Source organism: Trachymyrmex cornetzi, unplaced genomic scaffold (genome assembly GCF_001594075.2).
Source record: "Trachymyrmex cornetzi isolate Tcor2-1 unplaced genomic scaffold, Tcor1.1 scaffold646, whole genome shotgun sequence".
NCBI lineage: Eukaryota > Metazoa > Arthropoda > Insecta > Hymenoptera > Formicidae > Trachymyrmex > Trachymyrmex cornetzi.
Genome location: NW_017299966.1, coordinates 171,065 through 190,440, shown reverse-complemented (window position 1 = coordinate 190,440; position 19,376 = coordinate 171,065). Strand labels below are relative to the sequence as shown.

The following is a 19,376-nucleotide window of genomic DNA, read 5'->3' as shown; positions in this document are numbered from 1 at the left end:
TTGAGATGCAGACATTAATTGTTCAGTAAATAAATAAAATTTGTTATTTGTTATAAACTAATGGTGAATCTCAATGAAACTTTGCATAAGTCATATTTAGTACTTAATATATTTATATAAAAAAAAAACATTTCGATTTTTCTTATTATTTTAACAATTTTTGTTTATAATAAAACTAATAACAAATAAAATAAATAATCTATAAAAATGTGTTGCTCAATAAAACCAGAATGTTATGAACACTACTTTCACATGTATGTAATTTGTTTAAAGCGTCAATATTAATATATGTGTTTTATGCCCTTACAACCTCCTTAAGCTTAAAACATAAAAGCGAAGCAAATTGGGCGATCAACTGTTGAGTCTGCTAAATGCAGCCTATGCTTATATTAAATAAATTGATTTGTCAAGTTACTCAGTTCTCGCTTTTATTTTTGACTAAATTATAAATAAAAAAAAGATAATCTTGAACACACAGTAATTCCTCTCGAGCAAGTGCGAGGAATCAGAGTAAAATATATATATACATATATCTGTGTGTGCATGTGTGTGCGCGCGCGCGCACATACATATAGTCATTATAGTAATCTGTAATAAATATTACGTTCAACGATATACATGTACAATAAAAACAAATTAATTTTTATAAACTATGCTGGATTAGATGGTAATCCCATAGACCATGCGTCCAGCAACTTTTTATCCTGAGGTCCAGCACCCAAACTGAGCATAAGTCCAGAGAGATCGCCACGATGGCCTCGTCCACGCATTGCATGAACAACTTTTGCAATACTGCACACAATAACAGAAATATATATTTAATTACTATATTAAAATAATATGTATGATTTAAGAGAGAAAAAATATATGTTCAAACATAAATAATTGCATATATATGCTTAAGAAAATATCTGATATCTCTGTTTAAAATTAATATGATGGAAGTGAAATAAACCAGTATATATAAATGACAACAATTCATACTTGGCCCATTCTTCCTGAAGAGTCGCAAAGTGTGCTTTAAGAACCGAGTTTCCAAGTTTTTCATTATCGAGTGATTTTTCAATTTTTGTTAGCAGGGTCGGAAGTTTTGTTGGTAAAGAACCAGTCCACTTAACTATATGAGATTTTGCATTCTCAACTTTGTGTTCATTAAGTATTATATCTAATCTGCATACAGTTGCACAAGGTAAGGGAACTGCTACTGAAGTATCTACACCTAAAAATTTTAATCCAATATTGTTATAAAATATTTCTTTTATAAAATACAATATGTATATATAAGTTATGTTCTTTATAATAGTACAGTACCGATAAAGTTACATGTGTCAGGATCCATGTATTCCAATGTTTGTGTTTTTACCCGTCGACACGCTCTTGGAACAAGACTGCTAAGTCCATACAAAGATTCCAATCTCTGAATCTTTGGACCTCTCACCAAGACTTGAACACCAGTTAAACAGGAATACAGCAATTGTCTAAAGTGATCTTTCCCTAGTATTTGTTTTATTTTTCGTAAAATTACAGCAGTAGACCTTTCCGCAATTTCAGAAAATTCCGGCAAAAGTTCAGAATCATCCCAGTTAAAATTAAAATTTACTGGCAATTTTGCGTTCAATAAAGTAAACCCTTCTTCAGTTTCTGTAAATTATATTTGATATTATGACTTCCATTAGGAAAAAGGTTTATTTTAATACCGATTATTATATTATAGAATATAGATAGAAGAAAATACTTATAATTGCTAACCAATTTGATGTTCAAAATTATAATTAAGTTCATCATCTAATAAACTTATTGGGAAAATTTCTATAAAATGTCTCGCACCAGCACTGAGGATCCATACTAACCACATGTGAATTCTGAAATATTTATATATATAATTTGAATGTAATTATAGCAAATAACCGTAAAAATGGTACACAATATTTTATCGCAATTTACGTGCAGGATTAATGTAACACTTACCTTACAAAAACATGCTTTTCATTTGTTATATCGGTAAGTGTTCTAGATTGTTTAATAGAAGTACTATGACAGCCCATTCCACCATTTGCTGTCGTCAATCTCATTGCTCTTTGCGGACATTCTGCTTCTTCTACATTATATCTTCTCTCTGCAAAATCTTGTAGTTCTCTAATTACCTCTTTTAAATTGTCAATCAAAAATGGCCACATGTTCAACAAGAATTGTTTATCTCTCATAAAAACAATAAAACTGCACCATCTTCTAAATCCTCTTGCCTATAAAGAAATGAATGTATCATTCTTTAAATGTGCCAGTATAAGAATGATAAAACAAAAGTGAGATCAAATCTTTAGATTCCAGAGCAATTTTAAATAGCATGGTTTGAAAAATTTGTTGTAATAACTACCAAACATGCTTTTTCGTTGCATAATTCACCTGGGCATCTTTCAATGTAAAAGTATGACTTAAAACATGCCCCCTGTACTCATCTCCAAAGTAGCAAACACCTTCTTTACCAGGATGCACTTCACAACTTAGACTCCTTGAAAAAAAAAAAAAAGATTTATAATAATGAGCTTTAAAAAATTAAAAGCATACACATATTATACATTTTGTGTATACTTAATATCAAATATGAAACTTTAATCTTTAATAAAATCATTATGATTTATAAATAAAATATATTAATATATAATATAAAATATATTATATATATAATAATTCATATCCTTACAATATAATTTTTTAATATAAAATTTGTAAATCAAAAAATATAAAAAACACAATATACCTGATGCAAGCATGCTTTAGCAGGTTTCCTATATCTTGCATTAATGATTGCTGAGCAGACAAAAAAGATGTTCTTGTTTCATGCTCGTTACTTAAATATTTAACATTCCCAATACTTTGACAGCCCTCGCATTCATCTTGTCCATCCTCCAAGGAAGCATGACCTTGTCTCAACACTTCTTTAGGTCCATAAAATTTTAGTTTTTCTGTATTCTGTGTATCATAGTTACGATACGTTTGCGTGGTAAATATCACTTTAGGTCCGTGTATTTCACAGAAGGTGCACAATGCAATTGCAGCATTCATTGCTCTTGGAAAATACAGATTTTTAGAAATCCTTTGTATTTATTTCAGAAAATAATCCAAATATTATTTATTATGATTCTTCACATGATCTTGGATTATTAAATAAATAGAATAGCCTAAAAGTATATTCTTTATAAGTTTTATGCATTCTACAATCTGCAGTACCTATACATACAGACTTATATATGTATAAATGAATAGAATTATCTTTTATTACAATAATATTGTAAGATATATTATAAAAATATCTAATAAATTAAAATGATGGTTATATTCTACGAAATATGTATTATATTAGACATTCGTAGAATATGGTCCACATGAATGTAATTAAATATTTATGTAATTACAATTTGATTTACAAGATTGAATCAATTTCTAACATAACCTCTGTTAAAATACTTTTATAACACGTAAATCTATTATTTACCTACTTCTTCGTAAATTGCTCAGCAAGACTTCACGACGAAGTTAATTTTTTTCATCCTTTTCACGTGATAAAACAAAAATGAAGTCGGGGCAGAGACACGTGACATTATGATAGCTAATCTCGACATTCGCACAACGAATGCACGTACACGCACATACATACATACATACCTGACATACACATATGAACAAAACTAAATTTACACATTTGCATGTTACATATTGCATTGCATATCTTACACTATTTTTATGAATAAGTTTACTAGGGCATTAAGAAAAAATATTAAGGAGAAACGAAAGGAAATTTTCTTTTCTCTTCTATACATCAAATTCGTAACCAAATTTCAATTTAACACCTTCATAAGCAGCTCTCATCCATATGCCTACGGCATGTGCTCCAGGATGTGGATATTTGAATGTCTACATATATAAATTACGATAAATTATAATTCTGCTCCAAATATTTAAATAACTATTACATGTATGACATACATATGTATACAAAACATTAAATAATACCTTGCAATTATTTGTAAAATCAATAGAGAGAGATCCTGACATATGTACAGTTTGCATAGCGAAAGTTTCGGCAGCTTTGACAGCTTCCCCGAATGCACTGATAGGATTTAAACCTGAACTTAATGCGTCTCTTAATTTATTTTCCGCAGGTATCAAAGCATCCAACATGGTTCGATCACCAATCGATGTCCCGCTAACCTCAGATATCATCTTGTTTGCAGATGTTAGAGCGGTTAACCACATATTAACAGTAACTTGATCATCATTCCGAAACTTAAGAAAACTCTAAAATATTTGTTAAAATTTCTTCTCAATCTTAAAGATGAAAAAGGATTGTACTGTTGAGATAATCTTACTTTAGCAGCCGTATCAAAAAATAACGAGTATATTCCACCTCCTAAGCTACCCATTTCTTTTTCAATAATATGGCTTATTTGTATAAATGTTACAAAAGGTCTCGTTGCTAAAATTCTCCCTTCCTACGATGCATACGAATATTTACAATTGTTGATGAAGAGAAAAAAGATTTATAGGTACTTTCTTTATTTCGTTCATTGCATAACCTTGATTGCCAATTTTATGGCACTGGTACTTTGCGCAAGTAAGGTTCCATAATTTCCATCACCACATTCTCCATCCATTATATCAAGTTGTTTTGCACATCCTATTAAAGCTTGGCAGGCAAATGTTAAAACTATAAGAAACGCTGAACTATTCTGAGGTTGCATTATTGGTCCTATATTGGATACATTGTCTTTACATGCCATCTGCAATTAAAAAACTTACATTATAAACGGTAGAATAAAAATCATTTACAATTACAGAATATATGTCTGAATTTATAACTTATGACTGGCAATTAAATAAATTAAATTGATATTACCTGGGAATTTTGCTCTTCCACTTTATGTGGCATTTCGTCATCCTTCATCATAATGCGCGAAACGTAATAATTGCAGTTTTATTTCAATATTTCTAAATTACACTGTACCGATGTTGACACGTGCGTTCACGTAGACACACACACACAACTGCACACAACTGCATCTGACTAACTACTCTAGTACTCTATAGAAGAGATTTTTTTATTGAATTGAAATACTCAGCAATACTGAGCTCTGCGAAACAACATGGCGACTCACGATAAAATTTTCATTGGCTCAAATATCTGGGTATCAATCATGAAACTTTTTTCCTAGGATGAAAAGTGTAAAGTGAAAAATTTCTCCATTAACTTCAATGGTAAAAAAATTTTTACTTTTCACTTTCCATCCTAGAGATAAAGTTTCATAATTGATACCCTGCGCGTCATGTTTATAGAATCAAATAGTGAATAAAATGAAATGTTGGATCTGCATAACATTACCGTAAATTTAATTGTTACACTACGCGTATATATATATATATATATATATATATAATATATATCACAAATCAAATATATCGGACACAATAATTGACGATAAATTAGGATAATGTTATCTTTTCTCTTAATTTTAGTTGCTTCACTATTTGTAAGCAATTATAATAATACATACTTATTTGCGTTACATGAGAAACAGTAAAATAGAAATAAAGTACAACTTGAGAAGAAATATTTCTGTATGTATAAAGAGGTATTTATTCATGATCGTGTAAAATTCAACTGCATATAGTTGAATTTTATCGCACTACATGACGACTACTCTCGCAAACTGCGCTTTGTCAGACGCGTAATATTGTGGCATTTAAATTGTCGCTAATCGGATGCTCATTGCAATAATCCGATAGATACGTAACAATACGAGAGACAATCAATTTAACTTGCCATAATATATAACAATTCGATGAGTGAGCTCAACAATATGGATTACATCACCAATTGATGAGCGAGCTGCAACTCGACGAATAATATGACGATTTTCTTACATATATATTATCAGTCTACAAATTTATACTAAATTTTTGCTGATGTAAAAGTCGAACACAAATCGTCGTAACAAATACCCGCAACATTATGTCATGCATTCACGCGATCGTTGCACGCAATATATATACAACATTCTAAGAAGATTAAAAATTCATCAATCTCGCAGGATTCATACCGCACAGCTATGGATCTTTTGCTTATACTTATGTTAGCTCCATTTTGGTATAAGCATTTTGGTATACGTACTGGATTCTTATTCGATGTAGGTTGAAAACCTAATCAGAATCAGGATCTTTTAACGATTGAGTTAACGTATTCGCGTACCTTGCGTCATTCTACTTTATTGTCCACCAAAAGTTTGTGAAACTCTGCTGCAGCGTTTCAAAGCTCTATACAAAAACGCCAAATATTCTGCACCTCATTAAAATTGAGCAAATCTAACAATACAGCAACAATAAAGTATCAATATTTTGCAGAAACTTTAACAAATGCTTATAAACAATCGTTATTAAATCATTTAGATTATTAACGCTATTATTGCATACATGTATATATATATATATAATATATATATATATACACACACACACACACACACACACACCAAGCTTGCAAATATACTGACTTATCGCTTCATAACATGTGATATGATCGTATGCGTATTATGTACAACTCGAGTGATATTTTCACAGGTAATTTGATACGACTTGATACATATGTTAAATTCATATCCGAGATCCATATTTAACACTATTTCATTAATTTTCGAACTCGGCCAGATTTTAATCACATATTTAAAACGCGATACTAGTTAATTTGCGTAGCGCGAGCTGTGATACTACTTTTAAAGTAGTACAAGTCCTTGGAAAAATAATCTTAGCTTTATACGAATATCTCAGAGTGACTTGGTGATATTGTTAAACAATCGTTTGCCCCACCAAGATTCCAAATCAAACGGTTTAAAGTCTGAAACAATTTATTAATATTTTGCCATTTACTTTGTACAATCAATTACAGTAGATAATATAACAAAAGAATATTAATTACTCCTAAGGCGCAAATCAATTACTTCTTAGAATATTAATCTGATATAATTGTGAATAGTAATATCACACTTACCTTGCAGATTATTGTTTGGTTCACCATCATTGTAATATACTATTGAATCCTTAGGACCTAGTGTACAAAACATTAAACTATATATAATCTAGAATGTCTTTCTTTTTAATAAATATAATGAGTACGAGCGCATATACATGTATACATATACATATATACATATACATATGTATATATGCACATACATGTCCCAATCACAAATAAATCATAGTATGTACACGACAGAGACATAACAATAATTTTTCACGAAAAATAAAAAATAGAAAAATCTTTTAGAAAAAAATGCATATAATTTTCAAACAAAAAATTTTCTGATAGAGATGTATCTATATGTTTTAGTTGGTTGTACATGTATATTGCTACTTACTGCAAAGTTCTGTACATTCTGTATCATCGCAACATTCGTTTCTTTGCAGTGTATTAACTTGATTCCATGCTGTTAAAAATAATAAACAAGCGGAAATTATTTAGTCCAACATTGGAAAAAATACATATATCAGCACACAATATATATTTTTTCCGACTAAAGTGTCATTTTCATTACTTTTTTCATACTTGATACGAAATTAACTATAAGCTTTATTTCAAACATGTATGTAAAGTGCTTTCTTACTTACATTCATAAATAAATTTGATAAGTTCCTCATGCTGTGGAGTAATAACTTGTTGCATCTGATGTCGCTGTGAGATAAACTTGGATTTCCCATTCATATGGAAGACTGGCTTTGGTACGTGACTGCGAATATGAAATACATATATATATATATATATATATATATATATATAGAAGCTTTATTACAGACATAGCATACAAATATAATGGAGCAAGTAGTTTTTTTTCGTCACACGCGTTTATTATACACATGCAAATCTTACGCAATACGCAGTGAAATGTGAAAAAAAATTATTTAATTGTCCTAGGAAATACAAAGAAAAATCAGTTTCAATAGACGATATATTTGCAATGCGTTTCATTAGATATACTCCATTAGGAATTTCAACGATACGCATCAATTACGTTAATAGTTTGACGATTTTACGGAACAAATTCTGATGAATTGCGTAATGTCGAAAGCAGCGGTGGCTGCCCAGTGGAGGAGAAGCAATGTGAAAAAGTTGCGTCGAGAAAGGGGTTAGGCGCCACTCTTTCTTTCTCTCTCACCAGGTGATCTCGTGGTCGTCTTCGATATCGGTCTTCCTCGTCAAATCGCGCAAAGTTTCCAGTCTCTCGAGATTCTGACTGATCCCTACGAAAAACGGAAATTCAATTTGGAAGCTCCAAATCATAATCTACAATTGTCTACAATTGTCGTCTAGGGTCTAGGCTAGATAGGCGGCATTGAGAAATCCAAATTTAGAGTACTACCTCGTCGTGTTTTCGCTACAATCTTGCTAGGTCCTTTTGATACGGTATACATGTTCCTCGTCCTCGGATAAGCGTGGAAGCTTCTTTTCGCGAACACAATGCCAGGTCATCCGCGATCAATCGTCACGCCTGTCGCGTGTTCTCGAGCGACTCGTTAGCTCGTTACTGCTCGTTGCTACTCAATAGTCTCAATATTCGTTGGCCGATTGAAACAAACTGCCTGAAACTGTCGAAACTACCGAATGATGCCGAATGCCCGAATGCCGATATTGCTAATTCAGCAAGGCTCAACTCTAAAATCAGCTGAAGCGAAGCCAGCGGTGATTCGAGTGATTGCCGGCTTACCACTGCTCAAGTGCTCGCAAGTCGCAAGGCTCTCGCTAGTCGCTCATCTCAGTCTTACTTTACCCTTACTCTCTTACCACCCATCCATCGCTGTCCATCGCGACTTACGATTACGAAATCGTTGATCGCTCTCGCTCTCGTCAGGCGTCATCAGCGCAGCCCATGACGATGAACTGCACTAACAAATATCTACTCCAATAAGTATACTCACGAATAGTGGAGTATATTTATGCTCCCACAATATTCACGTCAATACTATAAATACTAGACATTCTGGTTCTACCGCTATTCCGTACACGTGGTAAGAAAAATCATTTTCCAATTTCTACAAACTTCCTATAAAAATTGTTCTCACTATTTATGTTTTAATTTTTAATTTTATATTTCTAATGAGTTTCTATAGAGTAGAAAGAGAAAGGGAGGGAGGGAGGGAGGGAGAGGGAGTGGGAGAGGGAGAAGGAGAGAGAGAGAGGGAGGGAGAGGGAGAGGGAGAGGGAGAGAGGGAGAGAGAGGGGGGAGAGAGAGAGAGAGAGAGAGAGAGAGAGTTTAATTCGTTGCACATATAATTATTTTTAAGATAATGCAAATAATGTACGCCTTATATTTGAAAATGTAATAAGGTGTGTGTAAGAAATACAAAGAAATTTGGTTGTGATGCACAGTTTTATTCTCTGCGTAAATCAAGAGTACAGATTATCCTTATTAACTTTGAGTTCAGTTAATACAGGCACCGCAGGTGTACTTGTTTTTTTAGCCATCTATTTGCACTAAGTATGCATAAATACAGTAAAAATGTAAATATAAGCAAATATAAGAATAGAAAGTATAGTATTATGAATAAATGTTAGGATAATTGATAAAACTATAAAAATCAAGAGTTTTTCATCCTTTTTCTCGGAGCTACAAACATAGGATGTTAAAAAAATCTCTAATTACCAATATTACTGTTGCGTTTATAATCATTTCTCAGAATATATTACTCATTTATAATATATTATTACACATAACTGCAGTAATAATAGCAGTAATAATAAATTCATGCTACTAATTTATATTAATCTATAATAGTAAAGTCTCTACAAAGTCTCTATACAATAGTAGGAATTACAATAGTAAAAATAATAATAAATCTGTAAAATGTATCTCTGTATATAGAATGTCAAACAGCTGAGAGACAAAATTTACTTCAACATAGAAAAATAGTTTATCAATATATAGATAAGATTGATTATTCATTTGGATATTCGTCCAGATATCCGATCCATCAATCCGAAAATTTCATCTAATTGCGAATTTCACGCTTAATTCGCCACTTTGAGGCAAAATTTATCATAATAAAACCTGTTGCGATATATTGTATAATCTGGATATTTTTTTTCCATGGACGCATTGTTGCTTATGTACAAATGTAAACTAATCCTTAACATGCTATTATTACATAATAATCAATTGTAATGATTCAGAGAACAACTTTAAAGCAACTTGTCTATCATATTAATACATGTGTATGACCACAATTTTATAACTGAAACAATATCTCAAACATGATTGCATACAATCAGTTACCTTATTAAGTACGTACAAGCACAAGCATTTTTCATGTGTATACTTTTTCCCCCGTCTTTGTATTTCTCTATCTTATTTCAGCCCCTTATGTTAAAAAATACAAATCCGTAGCTTAAATTATCGACGATGTTGGGAGCGTGGTTTAAACAGAGGGAAAAGTCGTATAGATACGCGCCGTTTAAAATAACACGGCAGTCCCAAGTAAGTTTAACCTCCCATTTTACAACAGATAATTTTAAGGTACTTAAAGTGCGAATAAAGATTTGTCTTGATCTTTGTTAATTTGGCGCTGAATGTTCTGATTGCCGGTAGTCGAAGAATTCGAGGTGACAGTTGTGGCTGTAGGGAGCGTCGGTAAAGCTTCAGCCGCGGCTGCACGTTCTGCTAAGAAGCGCTCAAATTCCGACGATGTTAAGGATTCTTGATCACCTTGTCCTCCAGGCTGTAATACAAATTATATTGTTTGATACTGACGCTCTTGTAAATGTAATTGCATTGGAAAGAGAATCTTTTAAATTTATGCGATTATATTATGATTTTGAACATTTGGTTTGCTTGAAAACAAATACATGTAGTATTTGTGTGTGTAAAATTGATTTGAAAGCCTAAACTACTAAAGTACTTACTGTACGATCTAACCAAGCTGCCATTTCATTGAATTCAGATTCCAGGTTTGGCTAAGTATAAAAAAACAAACACAAACATTGAACAAAACAACAAAGAAATACAAATCATATGTTATAACGTTGATGCAAACAAAATTCAATAATAACGTAATCAAAATTAACATATGTCTTCATGCTTTTAAAAGCGATATGCAATCGTGATAACGAATACGTAACATATGTAAGCAAGATTCCATAAGAAAAAGTTACTGTACCTCCTTTGTACCCTTCTAGTGTGTGTGTGTGTGTGTGTGTGTGTGTGTGTGTGTGCGCGCGCGCGCGCGCGCGCGCGCGTGTGTGTATACATATAAAATATCGAGACATTAACAACACAAATTTACATATAACATTAGCGCATGCAGTGTTTGAAATTGGCATAAAACTGAATCGTAAGAATTGAACGTTTATATTATTATGCAAGTTACAGTATTTTAGGCAACCTTCGGTTGGCAGCAGTCGGTCGTAAAAAAGTGTTTGTTAGAAAAGATTGATGAGTGTAGTGACTAATTTTTTTCTAATCGTTAGTTTAAGAAGGAGAGAATGTTACGCACACTAGCACTAGTAGTGGTCTGTTGAGGTAATTTAGGATTATTGCGGTTGAGAATTGCCGTACTTAAACTCCCTCCTCTCACCTGCTCCAAATTATCCTCGTACTTGCTGCCACTGTAATTGGAATATATTAAAGTATTGAATTAAATTAATCTATATACAAATATATATTGAAATAAATAAATATATATTGAAGGAAATTTGTAATGTGTGATGAGCTTTAAAATAATTAAATATGCAATGTAATGTTTTCTTTTCTTATCATTTTTATTCATGTCATAAATAATTGCAAAAAAATAAGTGCGTTGCAAAAATTTGGACTGGAGCTTTGTGTATTAATATTTACCGTGTTATACAATTTTGTTTTTAATTATATAAGATATATTTTTTTAAGAAAAAATATATCACAGTCTACATATACATATTTTTTTTACTAAACCATAGAAAGATTTTACACACGCACGCACTACTCTATTATATATAAATAATTATCATATATAAATAAATTTAACAATCTTCTGTTATTATGAATGATGAAATTTTATAATAAATTACAATCTAATGTACAATACCTATTTTTTGTTGTTTCGTACGTTGCATTACGCGATTGTGCAAACATATCAAATTCATCGCTATCTCCTTCTTTTTTCTCCTTTTGTCTTGCATTTTTCTCTACACCTTCAGCCGCATCTAATATTTAAAATACGATAGAATAGTATCAATCTTGAGAAAAAGTTCACACGAACGTGATACAGAGAAAATATATGAGAAATATATAGAAATAGCACTTTTTAAATAATATTTAACACAATTTTGCACTGTGCAATTTTACATTAGATTAATACAACTTTGACTCACCAAGTTCATTCATTTGTTTTGTTAAATTATCCACATCATCAGATAAATCTATAAGTGACTCCGCTTCTCGTTTAGTAAGAGTTTGAATCGATTCAGTATTCGGTGGTTGTGCAATTGTCTGGGCTAATATAGTGCTCGCCGGTACTTGCATTTTATTCTTCGTATAACGCGTATAACGAAGAAAGAGATTATTTAATTCATCATTAATGCGTAATAGTTCTGCTGTCATTTCATCGTGGGCCAATTTACCAATTAAATCGACAACACGTTCTTGCATTGCTTTACATGTCGAATGAAGTTCCTACAAATAATTGTTTAGACATGGAATTATAACATGAAATTTATATATTGGAATTTACCAAAACAATTATACGAAAATAAGGAAAAATTTGAAAACATGAATAAAAACGGAGCAAGACTTTATTCAATAAATTTATAGAAACTAATGAGACACACATATAAAAGATTCCTACGTTCAATAACTCAAGATCCGCAGAATCTGGTTGTTGCTTGCAACTTTGATCTGGACTTGTAAAATATGCCAACATTTCCGATAATACGCGCATATTTCCTTGAACAACATCGAGTTCACTTTGTAATTTGGCCAATTGTTGTTCGCTTAATTGAGTTAACTGGCCAGACTGTGACTGTGTTTGAGAAGGTAAATGTTGCGTTCCCAAAGACGCGGGTTGCTCATTTGTAGCCAGACTTGCCGGAATCTGCTCTGTTTCAGGTACACTCTATAAAAATATTATTGACAAAAAGAAACAAAATTATTTTCAGAGATACAAATGGACCAAATATACGGATAGCGCAGATAATAGTTTCATCTCAACCGATAGTATCTTACTCTTTCCGGAGTGATAATTGGTGCCATAGCATCTAGATCGGTCATTGGGAACTGTATGCCCTTTATCTTTAATTCTTGATAAACTTGCACAACACCTTGAGTGTGCGGCTGATGACGGAATGTATCTGCCCAAGTTTGGATTAAACTTAAAACTTTCTCTTGAACTGCCGTCGGTGGTTCATTTTTGGGACCGATTAATTTAAATAAATCTTGCACAAACTCTCTCGAACAAGCAAGAGCATGAAAACGTTTCCCACAATTTTTCACACACGTTTCCAATACCTATTATATATACAAATTATATTATATCGCACAGCCACTTAGATTATAAATTAATAAACATAAATATGCTCATATTCACAACATTACAGTATTTTCCTAGTGATTTCATCAAGAATACATTGCACACTTAAAAATGTAGTTGTAGGTATAATAATATTGACAACTGTGTCAATCGACGTGGCACTAATCGTGTAAATTGTCCAAACCAAAACTGTCAAGTGGCACTTGATTAAAACGGCACTTACTTATTATATTATTGTTACAACAATTCACATGGCTGATGCGTCAAGTACTCAATTAAAGCAAACTATTATAGATATACTTTGTTACACTGGACATGATTCTACATAAGCAGTATCATTATGATCTATAATACTAACGGTAAGCGTATACATGACTATGGTGTAATTTTTGCCTGCTGCCTGATTGAGTCTGCGTTTTATAGCTTTAATAGCATCTTTTGGACCATCCTCAGTTTCGTTTATAATATCACATATCTCCATATTAAGCGTCCAATTCTCACTGGGTAAGCTACCATCTGTAGCAGACTCTGAAATGACAAAAAAGAAAAACCACACTAATGACGACGACTCGCTACGAGCATATAGATCTGCTATTCCGAATATTTAAAACGCAACAATGCTATCGATCATAATTAAATTGATCGAAAGTAAAGTGAAATCGCGTTCCGAGTACGCACTTTGAAAGTCCTGGTCAACCAGTGGATCTCTAATAATTCTCTAAAGGAATAGAAGAGAGACGCGAAACACGTACATTCGATACAATTCGGTACGACAACCAAAAATGAGGAATAATAAAGAGTACTTACCGATCTTTTGTCCTACTTGCGTAGAAAAGGGATTGCTTACTCCAAAAAGTGACATTTTCTCGGAGCACGGAGAACCTGCGTCGTTAACTACCGCGTTTTCTGCCGTTCACTCTCACTCGCATACGTATATACGTATACGTGAAACGTGCCCGATAATCGCTGACAGGAATGACAATTGGCGCACACTGACAACTCGTCAATTTCGCGTAAGACCGAATGACAGAATCATATGACCTATGCAATAGTAAAGGCGGACCGAGGCGACCAAAAGCGACCGAGGTAGACATCGAATCGCAGACAATCGCAAATGTCACGAAAGCGCACGGCCGCCAATCAGCGGCGCTGATGCCACCCAATGCTGCCATCGCTGCCACTGCTGCCCAATGCTGCCCAATGCTGAGACCGCGGGGTGCTACTTGGCAGTACTTGCTGCTGCTACTAGCTACTGCCTGCTACTGTCTACAGGAACTCGAACACTATAGGTTACTATAGGATAGGTGTGCTATAAGTGTGCTGTGCGCCATCGCGGACACCGTTTTCATTTGGATCTATGTATAACTAAAAATTGGTAAGAGCCAATCGTGTTTGATCGCTCAGCGAGCTGCTTAGCTGCTAACTGCTTTGCCTTTGCATTGCACTATTTGCACTATTTGTACCGTTTGCACTGCACTGCAGGCAGCAGTGAGCCGACTGCCGAATGAGCAGCTGCGGCGCTGCAGCACCATACAGCGATACAGCCGTACGGCACTTTGCACTCTTTGCAGTTTGCAGTTGCGGTTGGTATGGTATGGTATACTGGTATATCGCCTATATCGATATATACTTGTACCCGGCACGGTGATGCGAAATGTGACTAATGTGTGATGTTACTTTACCGCACTAATTGCAAAATCGCACTAAAACTGAAGCTCGCGATATTTTTATACAAACCATTTTGCTATGCTGTTCGACATGCTAAACAAGTTATAAAAATTATTTTATGACCGCATAGTATATTTCAAAAGACATTATATTTATACAACGATAAGAATTCAGATAAGTTTCACCTTTTTTCTCGTAACGTGAAAGGATTGTTGCATTATATCGGAGGGCGATTGCAATATAGTACAATTTCTGTCTGAGCGGAGCATCCTGCTTTATTAGGTATTAGGTATGCAAAATTCAGATATTGATGTATGTATGTACATACATGTAAATAAGTATACAGTATTTACACAAGTACCTACAATTTTATTTTGCAGTATCGATGTAATCGAGATACATATATCGATCGGATCCCTTCATGACATCGGCCGAACATTTTATTAGTCTTATAACGGTAACAAGTGCAAAGAAATTAGCTACTGCGCTTGTTGTCTGTTTTATTGTATATCATGGTGTCATACATCTTATTTATGGTAAATATAGTGGAAACATTTGCAAAGTATAAAAATTAACAATAACCATCAAATTTATAAAAACAATTTTTGCAATGTTATATTTTTCATTTTTTTATTCTAATGATACAAGTAATTTACTTATTTTATTGGCACACATACAAACAGATTATTAACTTTTGTCATAGGTAGCGATTCTTGCAAATGGTTATTGACAGAAGGCAGATACAAAGGAGATAAGGAATGGCAACCATACGGCTGCATGATGCACCACTATACGCAAACGTAAGATTATTTTTTATTTATTTTATAAAGAGACATTAACTTTCATATAGAAAAAATTTACGCCAAATTTCACAGAGACAGCAGAAGATGTATGAGATATCTAGCTTTCATGGGCCACCATAATCATTTTGTATTTATTGGTGATGCTAGAGTAAGGCAATTATATAAATCATTTGTTTCACAATTTATGGTCGATGGTAAAACATCCGATCTTACGGAGCTGCCGGAAAACTCCGACTTGGGCTTTAATGATGAACAACTCAAGTTAAACGTACAATTTCTATGGAGGCCACGACTTGATAATTCTATGACAGCAGACCTTAGAAGCTGGATGGTATGGCACATATATATTTATATTATACAATAAGTAGATGGATAAATTGTATAAATACAGACATAAGGGAGTTTGAATCAGAGGATGAAATAGTGAAATTTACATTAATCTTTGTTATAGAAGACAGATGCACCTAGTGTAATTGTCGCAGGCTCTGCTGCAGCTGTGATTCTTGCAAATAATAACAGTGATACGCAACTTTATTCGGAATACAATACAGGTTTGATTCGACTAGTACAGCCGATAGATTTTTTGGCTAAAAAGGGTTCTCAATTTCTATGGCTCTTACAAGATCCTGTGCTCAAGGAAAGACTGCCCGCACAATTGTCGAGTTTAGACAACAAACAGATCAACTTGTGCAACAAAGCAGCCGAAAAGGTAACATCGACGATATGTTTACCTGATAATATAAAGGAAAAGATAAATATTCTATAATCGCTGCATACAGATATTATCTCACAGTGAGGCTCGTATATGGCAAAGCAGCAAATTAGTCGGTACGGGTGTTCTTGAACAAAGTCCAGATGGTTATTTGGCGAGTCCATTATCACTTCGGCATAAAGTTCAAATACTATTAAATACATATTGCAATGATCATATGAATTTCGATGATGGCAGTTGTTGCAGTTATCCCGAGCCAGCAACTACTTTACAATTGTTAACTCTATCTGCGCTTGCATTATTGTAATTGAGTATCTAATATTTTATTTGTACGTTAATTCGATGATTTATTTATTCTTCTTATGGAAAACAATTTTTTTTTAATAATCTTTTATAGTGTAACAATAGGAGGGGGTGTATGGCTGTATAGAAAATTGTACAGGTATCGTTCTGAAGTATCCTATTCTCATGTTACCACTGAGGAAGTAAGTGACACGGAAGAAGCAGGCACTTCGGAAGTCATTCAAATCAAGCAACCTGAGGTACAAGATTTCTATACCCTCGTTACATCACTGGCTCTCTTTTCAATTATATTAGCATATTTTTACTTATGCGACAGGTTTGTAATCTTGTCTTATTAAATAGCTATTGCAATAGCTTTAATAATTCTCTGCTCTCTTATGTCATTTTTAGAACAAATTTTTTCATGAAGGAGAATAAATATTACAGTGAATTCAGTTTTTGGCTACCACTTGGTTATATCTTAGCTCTTGGATTATTTTTCACTGAAGATCGCGAGAGAGGACCGAGAGTGTTAAATAGAGAACAAACTGATGAATGGAGAGGTTTAATGCAAGCGGTTGTGCTCATATACCATGTTACTGGTGCCAAAAATGTCTTACCCATCTATATGTATTTAAGACTAATTAATTCTGCCTACTTATTCTTGTCTGGATACGGACACTTTTATTATTTTTGGCAAACTGGCAATGTGTCTCTTGTCAGATTTGCTAGAGTAAGTACTAGAAAAAGTTTTATTTTACGCAACTTAAACTCAAGTTATTAAAATCATATTTTCGCCAGTGGAATCAAATCTGTTTGTTGTGTTTCAGGTCATGTTTAGATTAAATTTATTGACAGTATCCTTATGCCTTTGCATGAACAGGCCATATCAATTTTATCACTTCGTACCATTGGTATCATTCTGGTTTTTAGTAATTTACTTTCTAGCTTGGTTACCACCCAGAATATATTCTGGAAGTTTAACAGAATACGGACCGAGAGCCTTGCTATACTTTGCTCTAAAACTCTTGGGTCTTGTATCAACAATTACCATATTATACATGTCGGAGGTAGGTAAAAAAATTTATTTTCTCTGGAAAATGTATTTAAAATATAGTACGTTTCATTAATGCAGGTGTTCTTTGAGAAAGTTTTTGTCACGAGGCCCTGGAAAGCATTATTCGTGACAACTGATGACGATATCCGCGAATGGTGGTCTCGTTGGAGAGTCGACAGATACAGCGTAGTCTGGGGCTTGACTTTCGGAGCTGGTCTTGTCGCTCTTCAGAGAGTAGATCACATTCCAAGCACTGCATTGTCTTCTATACTGGCATTGATTTCCTTAATAGCGTATACTACTTTCACAATTTTGTGTCACTCTGTATCAGAATGCGAGGAAATTCATTCTTACGTTGCGTTTATTCCGGTAAACTGCTTTAACTCGTTTATTATTTGTTCCTTTCCATCATATTATATTTTTCACCGTTTTTCTTGTATTTATTAATTTTTTTTATATTGCTATTTTATTATTAATGTAACCTATTAGATTGTAGGATATATTGCTCTTCGAAATGCATCATTGGCATTACGGGGAAAACACTCTGCACTTTTAGCTGGATTGGGTAGAATAAGTTTGGAAACTTTGGTTGCGCAAGGCCATATATGGTTGGCAGCAGATTCGCATGGAGTACTTGTACTATTACCCAGATTCCCCGTGTTAAACCTATTAGTTACGTCGTTTATTTTCATATGTGCCAGTCACGAAGTAAGAAAAACAGATCATTTCTTATATTGACTTTGATATTTGCAATTATAATTTTAACGATAATTAAAAAACAATTTTTTTTTCTTATTGAAATTCTTTCTTCTAGATTCATAGATTGACTCGCGTTTTGGCACCTTATGCAGTACCGAATGATTGGAAACTAGTAGCTCGCAATTTGTTACTGTTCACAGCTGTGTTAGTACCTATCGGCATTCACGATGGAATGTTTTAAAAAATGCAACCGTCATCCTCATGCCAAATAAGTCAAAGATATTAGCAGTATTATAACATGTACGAAGAAAACTCCATATCATAGCCCACGTAAAGGGAAGATTAATTAAATAAATAGATGTTACGCTTTTCTTACAATAAAACGTGATGAAAAATAAAATGAGTTGCATATCTTGCCCATTTCAAAAATTATCATGTAATTGTGTAAAATATTTTTCACTAGGATTATTTTCTGTATTCGATTAAAATCAAGTTAAAAATACAGTTATCATTTTTTCTATTTACTTGTATTTTATATTTTGCAATTTAGATTTATAATTTTAGAAATTTGATATATTTTATTATATATTATATATTTATAAATATATATATA

The 19,376-nt window shown here is 33.1% G+C and overlaps 5 protein-coding genes across 12 annotated transcripts in view; 1 reads left to right on the top strand and 4 right to left on the bottom strand.

Annotated features, from left to right (window-relative positions):
• Positions 1 to 590: 590 nt before the first annotated feature.
• BHD (folliculin) lies at positions 591 to 5,135 on the bottom strand. The gene is made up of 12 exons (XM_018516672.1): positions 4,895 to 5,135; positions 4,575 to 4,778; positions 4,368 to 4,490; positions 4,012 to 4,296; positions 3,847 to 3,912; positions 2,759 to 2,904; positions 2,404 to 2,509; positions 1,969 to 2,243; positions 1,750 to 1,862; positions 1,312 to 1,641; positions 985 to 1,219; positions 591 to 792 (listed from the first exon to the last, which is right to left on the bottom strand). Exons 1-12 carry the CDS (start codon positions 4,943 to 4,945, stop codon positions 651 to 653), a joined length of 2,076 nt encoding a protein of 691 aa, XP_018372174.1. The 5' UTR covers positions 4,946 to 5,135; the 3' UTR covers positions 591 to 650.
• Positions 5,136 to 6,526: 1,391 nt separating this feature from the next.
• On the bottom strand, positions 6,527 to 8,904 carry LOC108767043 (protein FAM195A). Of its 2 annotated transcripts, XM_018516670.1 has the most exons (7): positions 8,751 to 8,904; positions 8,406 to 8,631; positions 8,202 to 8,286; positions 7,657 to 7,775; positions 7,407 to 7,475; positions 7,040 to 7,096; positions 6,527 to 6,886 (listed from the first exon to the last, which is right to left on the bottom strand). In XM_018516670.1, exons 2-7 carry the CDS (start codon positions 8,455 to 8,457, stop codon positions 6,816 to 6,818), a joined length of 453 nt encoding a protein of 150 aa, XP_018372172.1. In that variant the 5' UTR covers positions 8,458 to 8,631; positions 8,751 to 8,904; the 3' UTR covers positions 6,527 to 6,815. The 2 variants fall into 2 exon arrangements, with proteins under 2 accessions (XP_018372172.1, XP_018372171.1); XM_018516669.1 differs by having other exon boundaries at positions 8,406 to 8,904.
• Positions 8,905 to 9,791: 887 nt separating this feature from the next.
• LOC108767062 (TOM1-like protein 2) lies at positions 9,792 to 14,659 on the bottom strand. Of its 4 annotated transcripts, none has more exons than XM_018516728.1 (9): positions 14,350 to 14,658; positions 13,901 to 14,070; positions 13,239 to 13,520; positions 12,862 to 13,128; positions 12,389 to 12,689; positions 12,103 to 12,220; positions 11,614 to 11,644; positions 10,943 to 10,993; positions 9,794 to 10,758 (listed from the first exon to the last, which is right to left on the bottom strand). In XM_018516728.1, exons 1-9 carry the CDS (start codon positions 14,402 to 14,404, stop codon positions 10,561 to 10,563), a joined length of 1,473 nt encoding a protein of 490 aa, XP_018372230.1. In that variant the 5' UTR covers positions 14,405 to 14,658; the 3' UTR covers positions 9,794 to 10,560. The 4 variants fall into 4 exon arrangements, with proteins under 4 accessions (XP_018372231.1, XP_018372230.1, XP_018372229.1 ...); XM_018516726.1 differs by having other exon boundaries at positions 9,795 to 10,758; positions 11,533 to 11,644; XM_018516729.1 differs by lacking the exon at positions 10,943 to 10,993 and having other exon boundaries at positions 9,792 to 10,758; positions 14,350 to 14,659.
• Positions 14,660 to 14,789: 130 nt separating this feature from the next.
• On the top strand, positions 14,790 to 19,170 carry LOC108767059 (CAS1 domain-containing protein 1). Of its 3 annotated transcripts, none has more exons than XM_018516713.1 (12): positions 14,790 to 14,917; positions 15,591 to 15,746; positions 15,914 to 16,010; positions 16,086 to 16,344; positions 16,465 to 16,722; positions 16,793 to 17,028; positions 17,123 to 17,344; positions 17,419 to 17,740; positions 17,838 to 18,077; positions 18,143 to 18,433; positions 18,554 to 18,772; positions 18,879 to 19,170. In XM_018516713.1, the coding sequence occupies exons 2-12, from the start codon at positions 15,632 to 15,634 to the stop codon at positions 19,002 to 19,004; spliced, it is 2,385 nt and encodes a 794-aa protein (XP_018372215.1). In that variant the 5' UTR covers positions 14,790 to 14,917; positions 15,591 to 15,631; the 3' UTR covers positions 19,005 to 19,170. The 3 variants fall into 3 exon arrangements, with proteins under 3 accessions (XP_018372215.1, XP_018372216.1, XP_018372214.1); XM_018516714.1 differs by lacking the exon at positions 14,790 to 14,917 and adding an exon at positions 15,097 to 15,492; XM_018516712.1 differs by lacking the exon at positions 14,790 to 14,917 and adding an exon at positions 15,097 to 15,499.
• The window catches only part of LOC108767061 (mpv17-like protein 2), a 3,231-nt gene continuing 2,509 nt past the window's right edge, over positions 18,655 to 19,376 (bottom strand). The window contains exon 4 of one of the 2 annotated variants that reach the window (XM_018516725.1): positions 18,655 to 18,730. In XM_018516725.1, coding sequence (XP_018372227.1) covers positions 18,725 to 18,730 — 6 coding nt within the window. In that variant the 3' untranslated portion in view covers positions 18,655 to 18,724. Of the gene's footprint in view, positions 18,731 to 18,923; positions 18,976 to 19,376 lie in introns of those variants that run through there. The other variant, XM_018516724.1, reaches the window with a different exon arrangement.